General features: G+C 42.7%; 2 protein-coding genes across 7 annotated transcripts in view; one reads left to right on the top strand and one right to left on the bottom strand.

Moving 5' to 3' along the window:
- Positions 1 to 3,214, top strand: part of PKD2 (polycystin 2, transient receptor potential cation channel) — a 19,464-nt gene extending 16,250 nt beyond the window's left edge. For all 3 annotated transcript variants that reach the window (XM_083571128.1, XM_083571127.1, XM_083571129.1), the window contains one exon: positions 160 to 3,214. In XM_083571128.1, the coding sequence (XP_083427254.1) occupies positions 160 to 399 (240 nt within the window). In that variant the 3' untranslated portion in view covers positions 400 to 3,214. The remainder of the gene's footprint in view (positions 1 to 159) is intronic.
- On the bottom strand, positions 2,516 to 24,305 carry LOC310742208 (broad substrate specificity ATP-binding cassette transporter ABCG2-like). 4 transcript variants are annotated; one of them, XM_083571273.1, is made up of 17 exons: positions 24,223 to 24,305; positions 20,880 to 21,096; positions 19,465 to 19,524; positions 18,456 to 18,570; positions 17,329 to 17,481; positions 15,944 to 16,101; positions 15,277 to 15,428; positions 14,740 to 14,844; positions 13,714 to 13,961; positions 10,754 to 10,836; positions 9,982 to 10,071; positions 8,638 to 8,762; positions 7,249 to 7,403; positions 5,929 to 6,018; positions 4,293 to 4,387; positions 3,745 to 3,939; positions 2,516 to 2,838 (listed from the first exon to the last, which is right to left on the bottom strand). In XM_083571273.1, exons 1-16 carry the CDS (start codon positions 24,260 to 24,262, stop codon positions 3,792 to 3,794), a joined length of 2,034 nt encoding a protein of 677 aa, XP_083427399.1. In that variant the 5' UTR covers positions 24,263 to 24,305; the 3' UTR covers positions 2,516 to 2,838; positions 3,745 to 3,791. The 4 variants fall into 4 exon arrangements, with proteins under 4 accessions (XP_083427399.1, XP_083427400.1, XP_083427401.1 ...); XM_083571274.1 differs by having other exon boundaries at positions 3,756 to 3,939; XM_083571275.1 differs by having other exon boundaries at positions 24,049 to 24,227.

Here is a 24,305-nt window from a genome sequence, read left to right as displayed (position 1 = left end):
TGTTTTCTTAAGACAAAGTATTGTTTCTTTTAGCTGTGTTAGTAATTTTTAACCATTTAACCCACATAAGTGTTTCTTCCCAATTTAAGAATTCATACACTGCAGTGTATATTTTTTTGCAATCTTTGTATGATCAGACACTATGATATTTGTGCCTAGGATGACAGGCTGGGCCGTGATAATGAAGTCCACAGGGATCAGATGGAGAGACTTGTACGAGAAGAGCTGGAGCGATGGGAATCGGATGATACGGCATCCCAAGTGAGCCACAGACTGGGAACTCCAATGGGGCTCAACGGCCAGTCCCGGGCTAGGAGTTCCCGCCCTTCTTCCTCACAGTCCACAGAAGGCATTGATGCCGGAGGAGGTGGGAACAGTGGGAACAATGTCCACGTCTAGTAGACTTTTTCCTTTGCCTACAAAATTATGAGTATTGCGCACAGTTAGTGATTTGGCTAAGTCACAGGAAGCTCTAAGATATGCAGAGGCAGATTCAGTAAGCAGAGAAACAGCCGAGCTGTTGATGCTTTTTTAAATATAAAATTGGGAGACTAAAAAGTGATTTAAAAAGAAAAGTTAATTTGGGGTTGTCTCTAATGTAGCACTCAGTTAAAATCACCTAGCGATATACTTTTGTTGGCAAAAGGCTGTTTCACAGAGTGATGTAAAAGTAGGTTGCAGGTAACTTTGCCGCACGATAGATTGTACAGTAGGTTGCGCACCAAGTTTCCACCAGCACAGCTGCTGTATTGGATTTCTCTGTTGTGAAATAGCAAAACCTTGCACTACCAGACACAGAACTGATTTAGCTTTGGACTTGGTTCCAGCTACTTAAGAATCTACAGAAATGGCACAAATTTCTCTGCTTTCCATAGAAAATGAGTAAGCTCATATAGTGAACTATCAGCTAATAACTAAGGCTGCAATCCTATACACACTTACCTGAAAGTCAGCACAATTTAACACATTAGTAAATATGTATAGGATTGCACTGTTAGTAGTTTTACATGTTTTCATACAGATGCATTGAGGCTCCCCCCCCCACCCCCGCCCGGACTCTGTTCCCTTCAAAAATGTAATTAGCCCTCTAGAGTGGGGGACGACGACCCCTAAACTATCAAGTTTCAATTTGCTATATAAAGTATAAAACACACCAATTTTTATAGCAAATCTTATCTGTATGTTATTAAAGATAGCAGGATTCTGGAAATCCTGTACTCTTAATAGTATTTTAAAGAAACTGTCCAAATCAAAGGATAAATAGCTGTTGCCTGCTTTCAAGAGAAATAGGTATTACAGTAGTTTATCCTACTTGCCAAAAAAGTAACCTCTGCATTTCATTCACCAGAGAGAAATGAAATCACACAATGACCAGAATTATGTGGCTGGGATGGTACGCTCTTTTTTTCCTTTTCTTTTTCTACATGGAATGGCACAGGAATTTCCTGTTATTCAAACAAGCAGTTCTCAAATGGCAAGTGAAGGCAAAGTCACCTCTGGTTCTTAAAATGCTGCTATCTTCACACAGTGTGCCTCTAAACATGGGTGATTTAATAGCAGTGCTTTTCTTCTAGAAAAAAAGGTGCTGGTACTCGCCATGAAGTTGTTACAGTAAGTGCCACATTTTTAACCAGTGCTTTTCTTCTAAGAAAATAAGGTGTCAGTACTGCATGCCTTTGAGTACCCCCAGAAAAAGTACTGTTTAATAACACCCTGTTTAATAGCTCTGCTTCAAGCTATAAGCAGAATAGCAGCTCTGTTTCCAGACCTCTGAAATTCAAATGACATTCTTTTAGCCTGGTAGGCAGTGTCCCCAGCCCCAAACGTTGAGAGGGTGAAGCAATTTCAATTAGAGCTGCATCATGAGGGTGAAAGGGTTAACTACATCCTCCCACACCTCTGGGTTGCATCCCAGATAATAAGTGTTCCCCCCATCTTGTTTCCAGAGTTTTGGGATGGGGTAAGAAACTGATTAATGAAATTTGGGAAGGGAAGGGCTAAAATGATAAAGAGTTGATTCCTAGAGAGGAGTATTAACCATAGAGAAGGAAATGGCTGGATGAATCTATGCAGGTCATAACTGGCAAAAATGGGGGGAGTGAACAGCTAGATGGCAGGTCACCTACACCTGAGGAAATTGCCCCAAAGCTGAAGGAGGGATACTTGCAGGGGGAGGATGTTTTGCTCAGAACATAATGCAGAAAGTATGTCTATCCTACAGTAAAATTCCACTGTGGAAGCAGCTTTTGTGACGTGCCAGACTGGCAGCTCATGCCTTTCAATTGAACAGTATTAGCAATTTCGCCTTGCATTAATTGAAAATTAAAGGGACCACAAGAGGGACTCAGAGTTCTTTTCACTGAATTTTTTGGTAGGAAATTTACAACATTCTATTCTTAGGCAGTGATTGTGGTTGGGTTGTGGCTTAAATTAGACATGAAATTTAAAAAAAACAACAACCATGAAAGGTCATTTAGTGATGTAGCAAGAGCACAAAAGGGAGCAAGTCAGAGCCTTTTAGATTTCTGAAAGATTTTATGTGGTGCATTTCCAAAACAACAACCTGTGTGACAGTATGACTCATAGGGACACATTGAGTTGGCTTTGTTGCTGGGGGCTTCAAGAGGGTCTTCAAGAGGGTGCTTCAGTCCACAGGGATTTCTCACAGTAGTGCTAATGGCATCCCAGATCTTTCGTGCCATGCTGTCGCAGATGCCAGGCCGCAGAGTGGGAAGCTGCCATTGCAACACGTGCCTTGGCGTGCTTGTTTCAAAAGTTGTGTCTTCCTGTTTGTATTTACAGCCATCACAATCATTATATCTTACATTTGCAGCGTTGCTATAAAAACCAAAATGTTTGCATTCATAATCATATTTGTTTATATATATATATTAATATATATGTTTATATATATTGTTGTAACATGTTGTTACTTAATAACAAACTTCATTTTGAAGTGCAATAAGATTTCATGGGTTATCCATGCATACTGACAACGTACATACATTTAGTGTATGACAGCGAAGCTACCTGTTTTTGTATCCCTTTTGTTTCACACAATGGAAGCGTGAGTTACCCCCTGTTTTTAGGTTAATGTCTTAATAGCAAAGGTGTGTTGGAAAGTTATTAGTTATCCAAGTCTTCCATAGTGGTCAAAGATGTATTGGTTTAATAGTGACCACCTCCCCACTTTAAATAAAGACTTTATATGGTTTGCAGTAGTTTGTGTGTGTTATTAGGTGGGGGGAAACAGGCTGGGTTTCAATTTAGTTCTGTGGGCCGGTTGTAGGAATAGGTGGTCTCTTGACCCAGTTCAACTCAATCCATGGATCTTGAACTAAAGCAAACGTCTCTGTTTGCGTAAGGAACAGATTTATATCCCACCATGTGAGCTCCCACCTCTGGTTTGATTTTGTATGGGTAAGACATTGACCACCTTAACCACTGTTTGGAAGGACAAGGCCAATCTAAATGTGACATTGTAGATGATAAATACATATAGTTTTATACGTAGATGGCACTGGTGGGGGAGGTCACAGGCCAGGTTAGGACCATGGGGGGGCACTTTGCCACACCCACGGTCCCATTCGGAATCCCCGGCTATTTGCTAATTGCTAATGGGAGGAATGTTCCAATTGGCACAATGGCCACTTTCCTTCCACTCTCTCTCTCTTGAAAGAAAGAAAAGAAAGAAAGAAAAGTTTTATAAATCAGCTGTATACTTTACATATATTACATGTTTACCATAAAAATACACTGTAGTGTTCAGTAGGCATGTGTGCCCTGCTCGATTAAGTATACTTCTTAATAAATCTCAATTTCAGATACGCAATAGAGAGGAAAATGATTGTCATGCATATAAGAGCCACGTAATTCTTCACCATGCCCAAGAAAGTCATGTCAATGCCTTGCATCTTCAGATATTCTTCTCCAGTGCATCTAGAAAATACAGGTTAAAGGCAGACATTTTGTTAGAAATGCATTATCCCTAATTTTACCTAGTTTTCTTGTTTTGCTCTCAATGCTGTTTCTTAATATAAGTCAGAAGAATGACAACAAAAGATGGAATACAAAGAAGACACTGCTATTAGTTGATCAAGAATGACACAGACACTCCACACACACACACATACACACACCACACACCCTACTAAGACTGTAATGCAGTGAAGCCTTCCTCTCCACTCCACCGCAGCCCCCGGTTAATTCTAATGTCCAAGAAACCAGCTCTGAATAACTGTTTTTTTAGCTTACTGTATAGCGCAACTGTTTGCAACATGCCAAGTACTTACATGGTAAATGGACTAGGAGCGATGCAGGTTACGTTGACCCCTTGTTCAAGTTCTGAGCAAAACTTAAGCCCGGTAAATTCATTTACTTGCAAAGCCTTTAAAGACAAACAAAACTGAATTACTTGCTTGTTTACGCTGCTGTTACCTGAGAAGGTTTCCATATTTTCATATCTCTGGGAAGAGGCAAAACGACAAGAAGAATTTCAGTCTTGTTAAGGATATGAAAACATTACACATTATATTTACTTCTCCAGGATTGGTGGAGATCCCAAAAGTAGCTGAGATTTCTCAGTTTGGCTGTCAATCACTGTGCGCATTAAGAGGCAACCTGTCTGAACAGCCTCACATGCTTTCAAGCACTATTTTTTGCCACAAGTTAATATACCAAGGATCTATTGGTGCTTTTAAGAACATAACTGGAAAATGTTGCATAAGAAATCCTGCAATTCACACACACCCTTTGTAGCAGAAATACCTATTTCACCTAAAGTTTTATATGCATTTAATTTCATTTATTAGATTTATTGAAGTTCTCCAAGTGATTTACAGCAAAAAAAGGAAGATATACAGTATATATTACCATGGGGGGAAGTGGGGGGAATCAAATAATAATATTTCGTATAAAATCCTTTTATAAAAAAGCCATGCTCAAAGAATAAAGCAATACTCAGACCCACTAATTAACAAATGAACAAAAATGAACAAAATCTCAATCCCCCCCAGTCCAAAAATCATTCACATCAAACTAACAATGTGGGCGGGGGAGAGGGATATTTGATTCTAATTAATGTACGCCAATACATAAGAGAGTTAACAGGCAGCACTGTGCAGTTCACAGCCTATATCACTAGATGTCACTGTGAGATCACTTTTCCACACTTTCGTTTTGTCTTGTGATCTCAAGTCACAGGTCCAAAATGGGTGGGGTGTTTTTTGTTTTCACCGCTCATCATGTAGTGGTGTCCAATTCACATAATTCACCCTCTCATTTAAAAGAAAAGGACGTGGAAAGTGTGCTTGTGCCCAGTTCACACATTCAGTATCCAGTGTACGGCAAATGCTTAATATCTGGGGTCTTCTTTGTAGTAAATGAGAAAGGGGGCAGGCCTGCACTTCCACCATCAGAAACAGCCTTCGTCCATTCCCAAACCAGGTATAACAGAGCCATCATCCAGGCAGTTGCTTGATGAAACGAGAAGTGACTCTTAATATTTCTCCAAGAGCAGAAATCACTGGAGGTACATCAATGCCATTGTTGTTGTTTTAAAAAAAAAACCCACCTGCCACGTTAATCCAGATTGGTCCCACACAATGGCATTTTAATGCCTACATTTAAAATTAGCGAAAGTAACATGCGGCGTTTAATTAAAATGTGTTTGCCAAATGAGCAAACACGTTTTTATTAAACACCTGCACATATGGTGCAGCCTTAAGAGACCTTATCATACCGTATTTTATGTAAACTGCTTAGAAGTTTGGGTGTTTAAGAAGTATTTAAAATTAAAAAAAAACCAGAGTCAATGTTGAGGGGAAAGATAGCATTCTCTGGTCAGTTATATGAATTTGCAGCCAGGTGGCGAGTTCTGAACTTCCAGAACCATTTCTAAAGAAGAAAGGGGGAATGGCTAATACCTACATTCAGGCCATAGCGCGGGATACTGAAATACTTCAGCCACAGCAACCAAGGTGAAATGGTTGTGATGTTCACCAGCAAGCCAGAGAAAACCTACAAATGGTAATAGTAGTTTTAAAAGACAGGGGAAAGTCAAACTGACAGAAAAAAATTCACCCAGAGCTCTTAAAGGATTTCAGCCATTTCCAGAATTAATTCTCATCGCCGTGAAATATACATAAGTGGTTTTGTGGATTTACCGAGACGTTAGTCCTCTGGAGCACCCATCATCAGTAAGCATGTACTTTTTGAAGTTCAGCAAACTGTGTATGTGTTTTTTATTCACCACCCCCATTTCAGGGGTGCATCGTAAGTTAGTTTAATGGCAGTAAACAGTTTTCCTGAGGGAATGAATGGCTATTCGTTTTCTATGGGATAAAGAGTCTTAGATAGGGCACCATCTGCAATTCCCATTATGTCTGTAAACATGGCATGAAGGCTGGCAACATCAACCCCACTGTGTGGGAATCCCTTGCAGACGACCACAAAGCCTGGAGACAGACAGACAGACAGGTTGCACATCCATAGCAGTGGCCAGAACAGGAATGACCACTGGGAGGATAGCAGAGATAAGAAACCCTGTGGTGCATCTGCAGCAGCACAGCTGGATGCCTTCATCTGCCACAGCTGCAAAAAACCATGTCTCTCATACCTGTCTCAACAGCCACAGCAAGTGCTCTAACTTTTCACAGTTTGACTTCACCCCAAACGGGCACTATCTAGGAGTCTTACAGCCATTGAAGGCAAACTTAAAAAGGTAAAGGTAAAAGACTCCTGACAGTTAAGTCCAGTCACGAACAACTGGGGTTGCGGCACTCATCTCGCTTTACTGGCCGAGAGAGCCGACATTTGTCCGCAGACAGTTTTTCCGGGTCATGTGGCCAGCATGACTAAGCCGCTTCTGGCGAAACCAGAGCAGCACACAGAAATGCCGTTTACCTTCCTGCCGGAGCAGTACCTATTTATCTACTTGCACTTTGACGTGCTTTCGAACTGCTAGGTTGGCAAGAGCTGGAACCGAGCAACAGGAGCTCACTCCGTCGCAGGGATCTGAACCACCAACCTTCTGATCGGCAAGCCCTAGGCTCAGTGGTTTAGACCACAGCACCACCCGCGTCCCTGAAGGCAAACTTGCTCCCCTATGAATCATCCCGTTCATGTGATAGAACTTTGGGCGGTGGCTGAAATGTGGCAATGTGGCCTTTTTGCATAATATCTGTCTAAACATTCCCACCCCCACCCACCAAAGGAGGAGGGGAAAGAGAAGAATCAACCAAAACTCACAATCATAAAAACAAAGCAAATATTTATGATGAGGTTTGCAACCGACGTGACGTTTTGCCCTGTTGCTATTGCCAGAGACATGGAACTGGCTGCGTAGGCAACTAATATAACAGTAATCATCATGGTAAAGAAGGCTACCACAGTTGGCTTGAAACCTGAAACAAATTAAAAATGTTAACACAGTGGTACCTTGGTAGTCGAACGGCTTGGCTCCCAAACAAATTGGCTCCCAAACACTGCAAATCCGGAAATGAGTGTTCCAATTTGCAAACGTTTTTTGGAAGCCGAATGTCCAATGTGGATTCCGCAGTTTCTGATTGAGTGCAGGAAGCTCCTGCAACCAATCAGAAGCCACGCCTTGGTTTTCAAAGTGTTTCAGGAGTCAAACAGACTCCCAGAATGGATTAAATTTGAGAACCAAGGTACCACTGTAGATGTACATACTCGGCATCAAAATTTTGCAATGCAGGCTTCCCCATGAGCAAAACTGTACACATATGCAGCTTTGCACTAGCATGTCAGCCTTAATATCAGAGCTGGTTTTATTTGTCAATGAAGAGCATTGTTGACTGTGATGCTTTTGGTCCTTACATGTATTGTAAACAGAACACAGAATACAATGTTCTATGATCTTGTTACCTGAAAAGCCAAGAATTTGCCTTTTTTGCAGCAGCTGCACTTTGGGTCAACATTTTCATCCAGCTCTCCACCACAACCCCAAGACTGATAGCCTGATCAATCACTGTCCACTCAGATCACATCTATGTATATGTGACATTTGTATTTGGAGTCCAGTGTGCATCACTTTCATAAATGCATAAGAGCAATACTCAGTCCCCTAGCTCAGGAGAACTTTTTGGAGCTTTTTGCTATCCCTTTCTGCTTTAACCACCCTAATTCTGGGGTGAGTGGGTCTTAATGAAATCCACAAGCCCATACACAGTGCTTGAGGGGGCTGCCTAGATATAGGAGTTAGCAGGTCTCTCCTACCCCACCTCAAGCATTGGGTATGTGTTTTATATTATTGCTAATTTAGAATCAACCTATTATATATTTTACATCAAAAGTGAGATTTGGTCGACAAAAGGAAAACAATAACTTTACTATTTATTTCCAGAGGAACATACATGTTACGGCAAAACAACCAATGCATTTGTGGCACCTTAAAGACTAACTAAATTTTTTTTATGGCATAAACATTTCTAGTATCAAGTCCACTTCCCCAGTTGCTGGTACGGGAGGGTGTGTCTGAATACACACATGGTTTTAAGTGGCGAAATAAGCATATTGTGCTTTCCAACAACAGTGATATGCAACAAGCAATCTGCCTGCCAGCATCTAATATCTAAATTAAGGAAAAAAGAAACATGACTTTTGTAGTATACTTGCCTATCAAGAAATAATTTAAGGAAGTGAGGATGATGCCAGGTAAAGTCCTCATGGGCACCATATCAGCTAATATCTTTGAGAAGAAATATGCAGAAACTCTATAGTAGCCACTTATATATTCATGTCTGCAACACAAAATACACACATTCAGGACTTGCACAACCAACAAATGGATTCATAAATGGCAGCAGTTTTCAATCCAGTTTTCAAACTAGTACCAGACATTTCCCAGAAGCTTATTTAAAACAGTTATGTCCTGCTTTATAGACTTGTGAGGGTGTCAAAAGTGCTTTATGAAAGATTTACACAATATAATCACATTCAGCTTTACTGTCAAGAACAGAAAGAGCATGGTGTCCAGATGGTGCCAGGATTATTTCAGGCAACATGTCCTGTCCTTGGTCTTCCCTGTGGCACAATGGATCAGTGTGTCTGGCTGTTAACCAGGAGGTTGATGGTTCTAGCCCACCAAGGGCAAGATTCTATCATTGCAGGGGATTGGACTAGATGATCCTCGGGATCCCTTCCAACTCTACAGCTCTATGATTATATGAGGTAACTACTCTGCAACATGCAAAGCACATATTCTGCCACTTAGCTAGGGCCCCTGAAGCTTTAATGAAAGTGTGCTTGCTCTACCCAGGTCCACAATGCATCCAGCATGCAACTGCTGAGCTAGTATTCGCTGAAATGGAATATGGGCTCAACATTCACATATTCCTTAGGTGCCAAAACTGATGCTATAGAGCAGGGCTGGATGTGGTGGCCCTCAAGGCTCCTTTTTCTGGCCCTTAATACTTTCTCCAGGTCACACACCCTCTTCTCAGGCAATATCTGGTTCTTCCTGGCTGAAATGTGTCTTTGAATTGTGATGATGCCTCTTGCTTGTCTGGTTGGAGGACAGAGAAAGGTGTGTAGAAACTAGTCTATGTTTACAATAGTCAAATTCTTGCTCCTCCCACTTTTGCCCAGGCCCTACTCACCATGGACATGTGACACTTGCATGGTTGCCCAGAAGAGAATGTGGTCCTTGGATTGGAAAAAGCTTCTCACCCTTATTTTAAAGAATTCTTTCTCCCTAAACCCGGAGCCCATACAGACAGCCAAACTTTAATTCAGACTGAGCGCTCTCAGCCAGGACAGCTTGGCCATCTGTATCTCCTTACCAAATGAAGAGAAGGCTTTTATCATAACCAGGGGCTGATATGTGTGGCAAAATGGCCGTGAGCATGGGCTCCATAGGTGGAACTGACTGATGAGTTACTCAACCAAAGAACAGGTAAGCAAATAAGGCTACTAGCAGAAGAGTAAGCTTGGTTTTCCAATACACACAGTTTTACCTACATAAATATCCTTTTTTCTGTGATAAAAAGTTCAACAGTCGTAATACTATTCAAACACTGATTGGTCGTCAAGAAGAACAAAGCACCAACTCTACAAGGGAACCCAAAAAAGACAGAATTAGAGATACCAAGGCACAGATTAATTTCTGCATCAATCTACAATTTTTTTAAAAAAAATTGTGCAAAAAGCCTTACGTATTTTTGTGTGGATTTCTTCTAAAATATGCATCTCTGCAAGCAATTTCCTGATATAATTTAGTTTTGTACGTTATTTCTTCTAATATATTATTGTGCACACTGTTTAGTCGGAGCAAAACTGAACTGCAGCTTTAGAACTGCACTGCAAAATTTGGAGAAGTGCAAATTTTGAAAGACAACCGTCCTTCAGTTGGCTTTCTGGTTTAGGTGCAGATTAGGTAGTTTCACAAGAAAATGCATAAAAAAACAAATTTCTCCCTCATCCTTAGATGGGAGAAACAAATTCTTTGAATTGGGTGACTCAGCTTTGCTAAAGATTTGTGAACTCTAGGAAGCCCTTCTCAGATAGAATCAGACAACACCAGACTTTTTCTAAAAGGGAAAAAAGCCTTGGGTAGAGCTTGGGGAAATTACCTTCCCCTGTCCCATGGTTAAATAAAACTTTAAGCAAATATACTGGAGACTGCTGCATAAAATATGTCCTAAAGTAATTTGTTACCTAAACTTTTCTGCACATAAATACTAGCTGAAGATGATGCTACATTGCATTCTCTTTTTTTGAAGCGTTTACTCACCTATTTTGAATGCCAGTGGCATCATTTTTAACTCCAGCGAATACGGATCCTACTATTAGTCCCAGAAAAGTGGCAATACATATCTAGTGCGGGGAAAGAATATTTCATATTGAAAACATGCTGTCTTGGGCAGGGAGGAGTGAGGAGCAGAAGGAAACTTTTGAAAAATAGTGGACTTCGTGAAAGTATAATAACTGTTATCTATTAAGTTGCTCTCCTGCTGTGATGATGAGCACTGCACTTTGTTAGGGAAGGATGTGTGTTGATATACCACACTGGTCATGCCTGGCAATACTAGTCCTAGAACATAGGGTTGTATCCAACTAAGTATCCAGCTGAGCAGATCCACAGAAATCAGACCCAAGTTAATAATTCCCATTCGTTTCAATCAGTCTTTTCTAAGGACCGGTAAATGGTGGATACAAATCATACTTTGGCATAGGAGAAACCACAAAAGAAGTAACCATATCACTGTAGGTAACTTATAAAAATGGGCTTTGGACCTTCACTGTAACATAGAACAGGGTTCCCAGACTGTGGTCTGTAGACCACCAGTGGCCCACATTTCATTCACATGGCCCACAGCATGTCTATGGATTTGGGATTGAAAACAAGAGAAAGCACATCCACTGCATTAAATATTAATACTGGTTCTTTAACTGAATTTTATTCTTTCTTTTATTTCTTGAATTCTATGCAATCCCCCCCCTTTTCTAAAATAATATTTGCTTTAAAATGCTATTAGAAATAATAACAACTTGAATGACTCAACTTGAATTTGAAAAGAAAACATTCTACTAAATGTTTACAAGGTAAAATCCAACAGAGATGTGTTTAAACTCTGCCAGTTTTTGGAACAAACCAGGTATTGTTACACACATTTATAAAGGTAAAGGACCCCTGACAGTTAAGTCCAGTCGCAGACGCCTCTGGGGTTGCGGCACTCATTTCGCTTTACAGGCTGAGGGAGCTGGCGTTTGTCCGCAGGCAGTTTTTCCAGGTCATGTGGCCAGCATGACTAAGCCACTTCTGGCACAACGGAACACCAAAACCAGAGCAGCGAGCGGAAACGCCATTGACCTTCCCACCGGAGCGGTACCTATTTATCTACTTGCACTTTTTTGGCGTGCTTTCAGACTGCTAGGTTGGCAGGAGCTGGGACCAAGCAACAGGAGCTCAACCCGTCACGGGGATTCGAACTGCCAACCTTCTGATCGGCAAACCCAAGAAGCTCAGTGGTTTGGACCACAGCGCCACCCATGTCCCTTTAAACACATTTATACAGAGCAATAAAATTGCCCAGCCAATTTACACACATACACATGCACACATATATTTATTTGTATCTCTCTCTATATGAAATATACAGAGAGAATGAGGGAGAGGACAATGATCAAACTGATTAAAAACTATGCTTTGCTTTCTTAAGAACAAGCAAAAGTGATGAAAATCTCAGCCAAGATGACGGTAACAGCCTGTTCAGTCGTGTTTAAGCAGGAGGGATTGCCTGAGCCTTAACACTAAAAGTGCACTTGATACATGGTACCGTAGTGCTAAGGACTTGTTGAAAGGACCAAATGTCAGGGATAATTCTACTGCTAAGCCAGTTGAAGTGGGAAACAAAGATCATATCAAGACCAATTTAAGAAGATTACCAAAAAAGAAAAAAAAAGGCTTAATGAAATGTGGAGTCTTTTTAAGAATGCATTCAAAATCCATCCCTAATGAGGTTAGGGAGATAGAAATGATTGTGAGAAAAAAGTCAGGCCCATTAACCCTGGAAGATTATAGGTTCTTAAAATCCTAATTCTTGTCACAAGGTCAAGCTTTTACAAAGCAATTAATAGAGATCCCCATAATATCAACATACACACACAAAGCTTTTAACTTCACGGCCTCTGAACAGATGATTAGCAATCACTACATATCTTTGAAAACTGCTGCAGAATTCTTGACAAATTTGCAGCAGAAGTGGAGGTCATAGCGAAAGGAATGGACACATTGTGTGAGAGGGAAACTCAAAGAGCCCTTCGGATAGAATACCTGCTGGAACAGCAATACATTGTTGTTTGCTGTTTTCTACGGCTCTCTTCAGACATTATGACCCAGTGTTCAGAAAATCAATGAGGAGGACAGTAGGGACGACAATGTTAGCTCTGCCCATGCCTGTCCCTCATCGTTTCTGTCACATTCAACTTGTGGATGTTTCTAGTACAGGCGTGTGCTTGAAATGTGCTTCCCAGGGGAAGACGAGGACACATACAGTTCAGGTATGATGGAGTGGTTGGACGCAGAGGAGCGGCGGGAGCCACCAGCTGGGGAACCCCCAAGGGAAGAAGGCTCGGAGCCTGGGCATTGGTGGTGGGACAACAATGAGTGGTCAGAGGGAGAAAAGGGAGCTGACTGGGAGGAGGAGTCGGAGTCAGAAGCCGAAGAGGTAACAGGGTTTAGTGAGCAGGAAGGGGCTGTGGCAGAGAGCAGTCCAGAACCAGAGGCAGAAGCAGAGGATGGAGGCCAAGAGACAGAGATGAGGCAGGCTGCTGAAGAAGCTAGGGAGTCTCCCCCTCCGCTCTGACCAGCTCCCTTCCCCACTGGTCTCCCAGAACCCAAAGAGGTATGGAGAGGGCGGAGCAAAGACAGCCAAGACAAAGGAGTCTCAGAGTGCTTGGGAAGGAGCCAAGGGAGAAGGAGACTTAGGAGACTGCCTGCTTGGGGCAAGATCTGCTGGGAAGTATTGCTGTGCTCACTAGGCCTGAGCTATTTTGTTTCTTTGAATAGTTCACTTCACTGACACCATGCAAGTTATGTCTGTCCTGCTCCCAACACCCACCCACAGTATATCAAACGTAACGATTCCTATAGCTCTTTGTTATTTAAATTAAATTCATTTTTAAATAGCCCACATAGCTTCCTAGTAACATTGATCTCCCCCGCCAAAAAAAAAGGTTAATTTGGGATACCTGGGCAGTGGAATTTTGTGGATTTCCAATCAGATTTTTGAATGTGCGTTTGGACACCCATTTGAGCTGATGAAGAAAGGGTGTGGTGTACGGAATTCCTTTATAAGCTGTCGTCTTCTTTTTATCGTCCGAAGACAGTGCATCGAGGTCTGCCATCATTTGTTTGTAGTAAGCACTTCTGGTAAAGCGTATGGCTAATCCTAATGCAATGCTGTCAGTGTCTTCCATGTCATTGTCTTCATCAATGGCTGTTTTGGATGATAATGAAAACTGAGGTTACTCCTTTGCAAATGAGCAACAGGTGCAAATTAAATCACAGTTTGTGTACTCTGAACTATCTTAGGTTGTGTACAGACTGACCATCTTGCAACAGATCCAAGGCTACTTCTGGGTGAACACTGAAATGCTACGTTTCACAATCTACAGCTAGCAAAAATACTGCTGGTAGTTCTATGCCCACAGATCTTTCTATGGGCATAATTGTTTCCCCAGTCCCCCTGTTGCTAGCAGAGCTGCTCTACACAGGTGGAGAAGCAACTCTGCCCCAAACTCTGCCCCAAAGCACTCCAGCCAGAGGATCTGGACAGTTAGGAATATTCTCTAAGGCTGCATACATACCATACTTTTAAGGCACATTTAACATACATGACTTCCCCCAAAGAATCCTGGGAACTTCAGTTTGCTAAGGGAGATGAGAATCATAGCTCTGTGAGAGGTAAACTGTATGACCCACAATTTGTTGGGGGAAGTGATGTGCTTAAAATGTAATATAAATGAACAGTGTGCATGCAGCCCAATATTGTCTTAGGGTTGTGATTGATTAGACCAGAAGCTACTTAAATCTGGTCTAGTAACTCTGCCAATTCTATGGGTGGGGATGGGTGGGATTTTGACAAAAAAGTAGAACCTCCTATCACATTTTAGGGCCAAATGGATAAGTACTTTTAAAAAACACAGAAAGAAGTGGTTTGGTGCTGATACACACAGATTCATCAAGGTAACTGTGAAGACTTTCAGAATACATACGTATAGTAATGATGGTCATTTTACTCATTCCAACAGCAGTTGAATCTTCATTAATGATGTCCAGGAAAAAATCAGCAGGGTTGTTATAGGGTTCGCACAAATAACCTGTGAATAAAAGATGGTTTATTTTTACATAGCCGGCAGCTGAGGCAGCTTTAATGAAAACACATTTACAGGTACATTTACGAACATTACAGGTACAATTACGAACTGTCACTTTCGGTTCTCTCAGTTTCTCATGTTTTCAGTCTTAAATTCAGTTCTCCACATTCTGCACTCTTCCATTGTCTCCCAAGACAGATGGATGCCAACAAAGCTAATGACCCATACTTAGGGGCCACTGCGGTCCCACTAGCCGGACATAATGAACTGCAACCGCTGCCCACCCCTGGACTGGGTAAGCAGCCATTATGGCCCCTGCTTGGCTAATTCAACATGGGACCCTCCATTAGATTTTAACTCTTGCTGGATCCAGGAATTTGAAAAGACTCATGCTCAATTCTGGGTCTAAATTTAACATACCACATGAAAACTCACCAAGACCTTTGAAGTATGGAAGAGCATTTTCACACGGGCCATGATAAAGAAGTCTTCCAGCAGCAAGTAGCGTCAGGCTGTCAAACAATTTGTAAATAGAGTACCGGGGCTGATGGATTGAGAAAATTATTGTTCTCCCTTGTACCGCCATCCTGAATGCAACACAGGAAAGACCGTCAGCTACTGTAATTACCTGTTGTTTTAATGTTCCAAACCATTCACAACACAAATGGACATAATTTTAGATAACAACACTGGGCTCTTGCATTAAGCAGCACTGTAAGCAAAATTCTTACCAAAACTGATAGTGTTCTAACTCAACCCCTCTTCATTTACCCATATCCACTTAGCATGTCACACAACTCACAACATAACCATAACATAAGTGCTGTCTTGTGGGATCGCACCAGAGTTGAGGCATGGGGGAAACTATTGCATAAGAAAGTGAATATAAAAGCTGTGACGAAAAACCAAAAAAAGGAATGCTGTCTTTAAAAACAATTGCCTTGTTGAAAAACAAACCAAGCCAAGGAACATCAGACTGTCAATATTCCAGCCATGGCACAGGTTTTCACCCACCCACCCCCATCTGTCTGTCTCTTGCTTCAATCTAGAGAGTACATCATTAGCCATAAGGTGCAGTCTCCAAGAGTCTAGCACAATTTACTTTTTTAAGAGAAGCAGGACGGCATTGGCTGTGCTGGCATCCAGTCCAGTTGTCGGCTCATCTAAGAACAATACTGTAGGGTGTGTAATGAGCTCTAGTCCAATGCTGGTTCTTTTCCTCTCTCCCCCGGAAACTCCACGAATAAAATGGGTGCCAATCTAGGTACAGGAAGTGAAGTTTCAAAATGAGGATCCTCAAAACTATGAAAATGTTTCAGTTAGCACACAGGAAAAATCTCTGGACCTCTCTCCCCCCACCCCCACTCCATAAGATGTCATCTCCCCTATCTTTCAGGTACCTCTCTTACAACCAGCAGCGGTTTTAGGGCAGCTCCTCTCTTGGGGCTCTGAGCTGAGGGGGTGCAAAATATGCCACAACTATGACATAGTGCGCTTGAGAGTATGTGCAGAACAGAAGGCAAGAGGGAGGTGGCGTGAAAATAAGAGATGTTCAAGGGGGGTGTCAAATTTTGTCCTTACTCAGAGCACCATTTTACCAAAGTCCACCCCTGCTTATAACACTTCCATTTCCCAAGCCAAAGGTCTCTCTGGAACTCAACCCATAACCCATAACCCTTTCTTTCTTTCTTTCTTTCTTTCTTTCTTTCTTTCTTTATCTCTCTCCCCACTGCTGTTCAAACTTTGGTCAGAGGGAGGGTAGAGAAACTAGTTGCTGTTATAGACCAGCCAACCTTGGTATTATGTGTTTGATTTCAATGTAACCCACCCTGGGTCTTTTATCTTTGTACTCTATGCTACCTTCCAGCAAAACCTAAGGTTTTCTATACACACTCATCCTCTCTATCTTCCATCCATCCATCCAGGCAGGCAAGCCAGAGGCATGAATATAGTTCAAGACACATTCTAGCACTTGAGGAGGGCATGGTGCAGGACTGGTGAGAGTGTGTGGTCCAAAGAGGAGGTGTGACCTGGGAGGGCCAAAAAGACCAGACAGAGCGGTCTGCAGGGCTGCATTTGGTCACCAGGGCTGTGGCTTCCCATCTCCACAATGGGACAATGCCAGAGTGGTGAGGCTTCTCTCCCCAGCCCAGGGCTTCTCAGCTTACTCCAGTGGCATAGAAGGGAGATGTGCTGCAGTAGCTCCCGTGCTACCAGCATCCCATAAGAAAGGGGCTGAGATAGTTTCATGATCAAGTAGCAAACAATGGGCACTTAGACTCCCTGCAGAGGTAGGCAGGGAGAATCATAGAATTGTAGAGTTGGGTCCCAAAAGTCATCTAGTCCAGCCCCCTGCAATGCAGGAATCTCTATTAAAGCCTCTGTGGCAGATGGCCAGAGGGGCTGCATAATCTGCCAGTATTTATAACACGAATTCTGACATTAACAATTAATGTTTGGCAGTATTAAATGCCACTACACAGATACCTTGGAGTCTGCAACTTTAGACAAATCCAGTTCCTTGAGAACAGTTTCAACTCTCTCTTGCTTTTCCTTTTTACTCATAGACAATGGTAGCCGAAGGGCCGCTGAGAACTCTAAATTTTCTCTGACTGTCAATGTTCCCATCACTATGTCATCCTTATTGATTAAAAAAAAATGTATTCAGTTGAACATTATACTAGGTTTTATCACTACTGCACAATTGTTAGTACAGTGGTACCTCGGTTTACGAACTTAAACCAAATCCGTTCTTAAAATGAGGCGCACTTTCGCTAATGAGGCCTCCCACCACCGGTGCCCTTCCAGCATTCGGCTTCCGTTCGTAGACCGAGGTAAAGTTCACAAAGCGGAACACTACTTCCGGTTTTGCAGAGTTCGTAAACTGAATAGTTTGTTAACAGGGCTGTTCGTAAAACGAGGTACCACTATATGCATTAACATAGTAAAGAAAGTGCTACTGTGCTGTGTCAAGAGAAGAGGCTGCTATTTTTTGTTTTATGTATTGATTGATCGCTAAAGGGCACTGAAGGTCAGTTGACATTACCAGAGCTGGCTGAAGTTGCCTGCTCAGAAGATGATTATTTAATGAGCATTGATGACAGGTGGCTAACAGCTATGGCCCTCTCCATATTTCCAGGTACAAGCTAGAATGAAATCAGTTGGGAAACAGCCAGTGCAAGAGAAAACTATAGCTTTGCAGCCTCCACTATATGCCAGGGGCAGCTGAGCCTGCCGCATGGTGGCTCGCCCCCATGCCCACTCACGATTCTCTGATTGAGCAAGTGGGTGGGATCCATTTCCCAGGTGACAAGCACAGCCCGTAGGCTTTCTTTGCTGCCTAGGAAATTGTCCCCAGGGCCTCCCTGTTGGATCTCAGCAGGCGGGGTGGGTAGGGAATGCTGGCACACAATAGTGCCCACCATAGAAGGTGAGGGGATTTACATGATTAACAGTAATCATGCACAGAAAAGGAGACACTGATAGCACTGGCATCCTGTTATCGCACTGGCAGACAATCAACACATAAAGTATCATAAAAATCCTTTGTCTAAACAGAATAAAAACTATCACACATGTACCACGACAAAAGATCCACTACAGACTTTATTTACCTGTACTACATATCCGGAAATGCATTTAAAATTTGAAGGCAAAGGGAAGCCATTGATCAAAATGTCTCCTGTCAGGCCTTTAGGATTTTTCCTTGTAGCTAAAATGTCCAGGAGCCTATAAGGAAAACCAAAAGGACTCAAGAAAAGTTACTTGTGCCAACATCTGAAGATCATACTGTTGCAAACTTAAGACGAGCCCTGCTGGATCACACCAAAAACATGTCTAGCCAGGTACACTAACTCTAGGAGGCCAAGGTGTCTTCTGCCCCCTCAATACTTGTTGGGAGGGAGTCGGCCCCCCTTAATGTTGAGGGGGCGGAGGAGGCTGACTGTGGAGCTGAGAGCAGCACAGCTTCAGTGGCCAGCTCCTCCAGAGTGCTCAGCATCCTCCGGACAATGTGATGTCGCACATGTGATGTCACACATGCGAGTCATGCATCAGGCCCCCTCAGTCTTGGGGACAATTTGGTGCCTCTTCACATGCTAGCCCACCAGATTTGCTCAAGCAAGACATGAGCACAACCACACTCCCTACTCATGTCCCCCTGCAACTGATATTCAAAGTCCTGCCATCTCTATTATTAGTCTAGCATTATCTTTTTATGAATTTGCTTAATCCCCCTTTAAAGCTATCCAAGTTGGGTTACCATCAATGCATCCTGTGGCTGAAAATTCCAGAGTTGAACTATGTGCTGCGTGCAGCAGATCTTCCTTTTGTCTGCCCTGCATTTTCCAATATCCAGCCATGTTGGATAACCCAAGTTACGGTATTATAAGAGGAGGAAAAAACACTTCTTTTTACCCATTTTCTGCACACCATACTGAATCTTTTTACCTTGCACTTTTCTGGTTTTGATTGGTGCCATTTTGTTCTGATCAAATATGCACTCAAATATGCACGTTCATTGCAGCACCTCACTTACTGGTTGTGAATGTAAAAAAAAACCTGTAACAATGTTACATTTAATATTATCAGAAAATAGATCTTTACCCATAGGTTAACACTTACGAAGATTTGCCGCAGCCTGTAGGTCCTAAGATTGCGTTGAGACCAGGTTTCATGACACCACTGTAAACGAAAAGCAATTTGTCAGTAGTCAGTTGTTTAATGTGTAAAACCATTCCAATAAAATTACACCTTTGGTAAAATTGTTCACTTTTGCACAAAAATAAACTAGTTCTTTCTTCATAGTTTGAAAACGAGTACTTTCTTCATAATTTGAAAACTAAGCATCTTTCCCCCCCACCCCTTTAAATATCAGTGTACAAGACGCAGAACATGTTCTACAACAGGAAGTATCCTGCAACTTTCATCAGCCTTAGCCAGCATGACCAACTGTCAGGGATGATGGGAGTTGTAATTTAGCAACATCTGGTAGGCTACAGGTTCCTTACTCCTTTCCTACAAGATTATGGGTTATATGCCGTAAATATTCATCTTACATTTGGGTTTAGTTTCTCTATATGGGTTAGATCCAGATTGTCCCTCTTCTTAATGGATGGGATCCTTTTGTTCATGGAGGAACCTAAGAGGTTCCTACCCAGGGATGATGGGCGTTGTAGTCCAAAAGCAGCTGCAGACCCGAGTTTGGGAAACCCTCTAGGCAGTGCTTTTTTTCCTGGGGGTATGCAGGGGTACACATATCCTAAACATTTTGTGAATCTAAGTTTGGCCCAATTGAGGGGCAGTATTTCAATATGAGCAGCAAAATGAGAGTACCCCTAAACATTTTTTAAGAAGAAGAAAAAAAGCACTGCCTCTAGGTGAAACAAGCTTGGCCTCTGTAACACAGAGAGATGGGTTCAGGAGGGCATCTCTTGACAATGAGTATTCCAGCTGCAGAGTAGAACGCACGTAAAACAATACCAGGAGCAGGAAAGGACTGGTAAGGAACATAGAATGCTGCCTCATACCACATGATACTGTGGATCCATTTGCTCAGTACAGTGATACCTCGGGTTAAGAACTTAATTCGTTCTGGAGGTCCATTCTTAACCTGAAACTGTTCTTAACCTGAAGCACCACTTTAGCTAATGGGGCCTCCCGCTACCACCGCACCACCAGAGCACGATTTCTGTTCTCATCCTGAAGCAAAGTTCTTAACCCAAGGTAATATTTCTGGGTTAGCGGAGTCTGTAACCTGAAGTATCTGTAACCTGAAGCGTCTGTAACCCGAGGTACCACTGTATTGTCTATGTCAACTGGTATTAGTAGCTCACTAGGGTTTCAGGTGGGGAATCTTTCCCAACCTAGCTGGAGATGCCAGGGATTGAATCTGAAACCTTCTGCATGCAAAGCAGCTGCTCTACCAATGAGCTGCAGCAACTTCCCCTCCAGTGAAGCCACTCCACACCTTGCTCTCCGTACATGGAACAAGCAGGAATTGCACCCCAAAATAAGTAAGCAATGGTAATTAAGCATACCTGACATCCGTCAAGATATCTTTTTTAACCACTTTTCGAAAGCCGTAGTGGCCAGTCTTCAAATGCACTCTGTAGCTGATGTGATGAAAGGTCATTGTGCTTCCTTCAGCAAACCCGGGTCCTAGAAAATTGATTTTCTTCTTCCGTAGGAAACCTGCATCTTCGTCATCACATATGCTTACATGCTTTTCAATTTGTCTGATTTTTGATGCAAATGCTGGTGGTGGCAATAAACAAATGAATGATCAGAAAAGTCACTGTAGGCTTGTAACAAACGAGGAACCAGTAGCAACAGGTAGCAAAAGTATATCGTGAGCCCAATTCTAATCTAACACCACCAGCAATACAATTTTTACGAAGGCAATTTAAAGGAAACAGAATGAGGGCAGGGCATCCAAGTTTTCTAAATTAATTTTCTGTTACACTCTCTCTATTTGCGTGGGCCGTGGGGATTTCCAAGGGCACTGGTTATCAGGGTTTGGCTTCCTTTGATAGAGAGGGCTTATGGTGTTTCTGTAATATTTGTTTAACTTAAGAAACACTGCCCCAGCAGATCCTCAGAGAGGCGTTCCATCATCTTATGCGTTTCAGCCTTCTGGTAGCTGTCTGCCTCTCTATCTTGGCCTATGTTCACACCATACATTTAAAGCACCTGACTTTCCCCAAATAATCCTGGCAACTGCAGGTTGTTAAGCATGCTGGGAACTGTAGCTATGTGAGGTGGTAAACTACAGCTCCCATAATTATTTGGGGGCAGTCATGTGCTTTAAATGTATGGTGTATATGCAGACTCTGTCTCAAAAATGAAGTTGTCTCTTACAAACAACTTAAGATCCAGCTGTGCTTGGGGAGTGGGTGGGAGTGTGTCAATGTCCCTGAGCTCTGTTGGATTTCTCCATTCAGAATATTCTAGGGAATCTTCCAGTTATTTATAAGTGTCCAACTGATGCACAAGTGTACACACAAACATCATGCCAAACCAGAAGTGAATTTAATAATTGCAAAAACAGCTCTAGAAGAGCCCAGAAATGGAAAAAAGGAGTGAAAACAGCGCCTATCTATCCCGGGAGCCTTGTAAGAGGAATCCTAGGAGGCCTTGCGCTGACCATTGAGGCCTGTGGAGTTTGAGAAGGTTTGTAGGGAACAACTGTGGTGGAGTTTGGCATTGGGTAAGCACTGCCAGCTTTTTAAAGGGTTTTTTAAGGGTTTACAGAGGTTTCAAGGGTGTGTTTGCAGGTTTTTCCAATGGTGCTTCAAATATAGACAGTTTCACTGATGCGTACAGTGCCTCGAAACATAACCCCTGTGTAAATTAGTTTTGTATTTGGGAAAATATAGTTCTTCCTACAGGCACAGAATTCTTTGCTATTATCATTGCTCTGTGGACTATGGCTGCATAGATATCATGAGCACCTGCTGAATCTTGTCGGCAATTTCTGCCCTCTGTACAATCCTTTAATTTTATTCTTTTAAATTCTTTAGGGAGCTATGTACTTCCCACTTCACAACGCCCACACAGGAATGCACATTTACCCAGATCTTTAAAACAATGGCTAAAGGAAATAACTAGGTTGCCCATTTATCCCACAGCAAAGCTGGCACCAGTGTGCAAAACACCCATTTCCATTTTGCAACTGTGTTCCCCTCATGCATTTAGCAGAGAGAGAATGACAGAGATTTGGAGTAACAAATGCAACTTAAATTGTTTGTGTTTTGTTAGCCAACTTATGTACTCTGAAATAGAAACATTTTGACAAAATAAACAACCCGAGCCAGTTGTAGCTACTAAAAATGCAAAGTAAGAACCGAAAAAGACCTGTGCAACCAGTCACCACAGAGCACCTACTAAAGGCACACCCTTGACAGCATCACCCAAGGTGCACAATTATTTGGGGCGTAGTTATGAGAAAATACATACGTATATAATTGTCTCTCCCTCTGAGGTGAGCATCTATGCACACTGTGTATGTGTTTTTAGGAAACATTTTACATGCAAATGATCTTATTGCACACTGCCACTATAGTTTTAATGCATCGGCAGTTTATAAATGGTCTTGTTTTTATTTTTATTTTCCAGCACCAAGGGGGGGGGTGGAGAGCAGGCGGGGGTGGGGCTGGCCGCCCATAGGGGTGTGGCGCGCGTCCTGGGGGTGTGGCACGCCACCTGCAGGGGCATGGCACCCAGTGTGGGCGGGGGGGGGGCAGCTGCAATGGCACCCTGCCAGGATCGTGCTGCCAGGAGCGGTGCACTCCTCTTCCTCCACCAGTGACCCCAAGTTCTGAATTCAGGGTGCATGTAGCATCCCAAAACCAAAACATCTGAATGTTTTATTCAGTGCTTTTAGTCCTTTAAAAAATGTTTATGGGTACTCTCATTTTCCTACTCATACTGCCCCTCAATGAGGCCAAACAAAACATTCACAAAATGTTTAGGGGTATGTGTCACCACCAGAAAAAAAGCACGGGTTTTTTGGTTTTTTATGTGTTGGAAAGCTGCCTAGAGTGGCTGGGGCAACCCAGCGGGATGGGCAGGGTATAATCATCATCATCATCATCAGGCCTAGAGGAATTTCAGAGCTACTGAACCTGCCTTGCCCCACCGTCCAGTCTCTGCTTCTCAATTTGTATTGTATTATTTTATGTACTGTGGCTTGCCATTGTTTTATTGATTGTAGTTTAGAAACTATTGTACTTGTTAAGTGGATTTCTGTTACTTTTTATACGCTGATATTTAATGTTATTCTTTACTATTCTAATGAATGTTGGATGTTACTTTATTTGATGTAGGTTGCGTATTTTAAAGTTATGTTTTATTGTCACATTTTTGTATTGCATTAGATTGTTACAAGGCGTACGTTCTTTGGTTCTTCAGCTTGTAAACCGCCTAGGATATTGTAAGATAGAAAGACGGTATACAAAATAAAAGTGGTGGTGGTGATGATGATGATGAACGAGATTTGGAAATTCAACCCATTTTGAAGAGCGCCCTTTTGCTGTTTTCCTGAGGGATTCCACCGTACCCCAATCCCACCCCTCATGAAGATTCACTTTTTCCCCTCAAAACCACGGGATTACTAGAGGGCAGCCTGCCCTCAACTCACACACTTCCCCTCTTTTTCAAAACCTTTTCCAGCCACACCCTCCGTCCCTTTTGGTTTCGTTTTGTTACCCATTCATGAAGGCGCCGGGGCGGGCGAAGTGCCGCGCATGCGCTAGCAGCAGTCCCTCCACTCCGACGGGCCGAAGCGGGCCCAGGTGAGCGCCTCGGCAGGTGAAGGCGGCAGAAAGAGAGAGCGCGCGCGCTGAGGTCCCGCTCCGGCTTCTTCTCCCTTCCCCATCTCACCGCAAGCCAGGAAATAACGGCTCCGCCGGGGACGTTCCATCGCGGCCCATTCGCCCTCCCTCCACCGCGCGGCGGCGGTGGCG

This window comes from Podarcis filfolensis (genome assembly GCF_964270895.1).
Source record: "Podarcis filfolensis genome assembly, chromosome: 9".
NCBI lineage: Eukaryota > Metazoa > Chordata > Lepidosauria > Squamata > Lacertidae > Podarcis > Podarcis filfolensis.
This window is presented reverse-complemented; position numbering and strand designations above follow the sequence as displayed.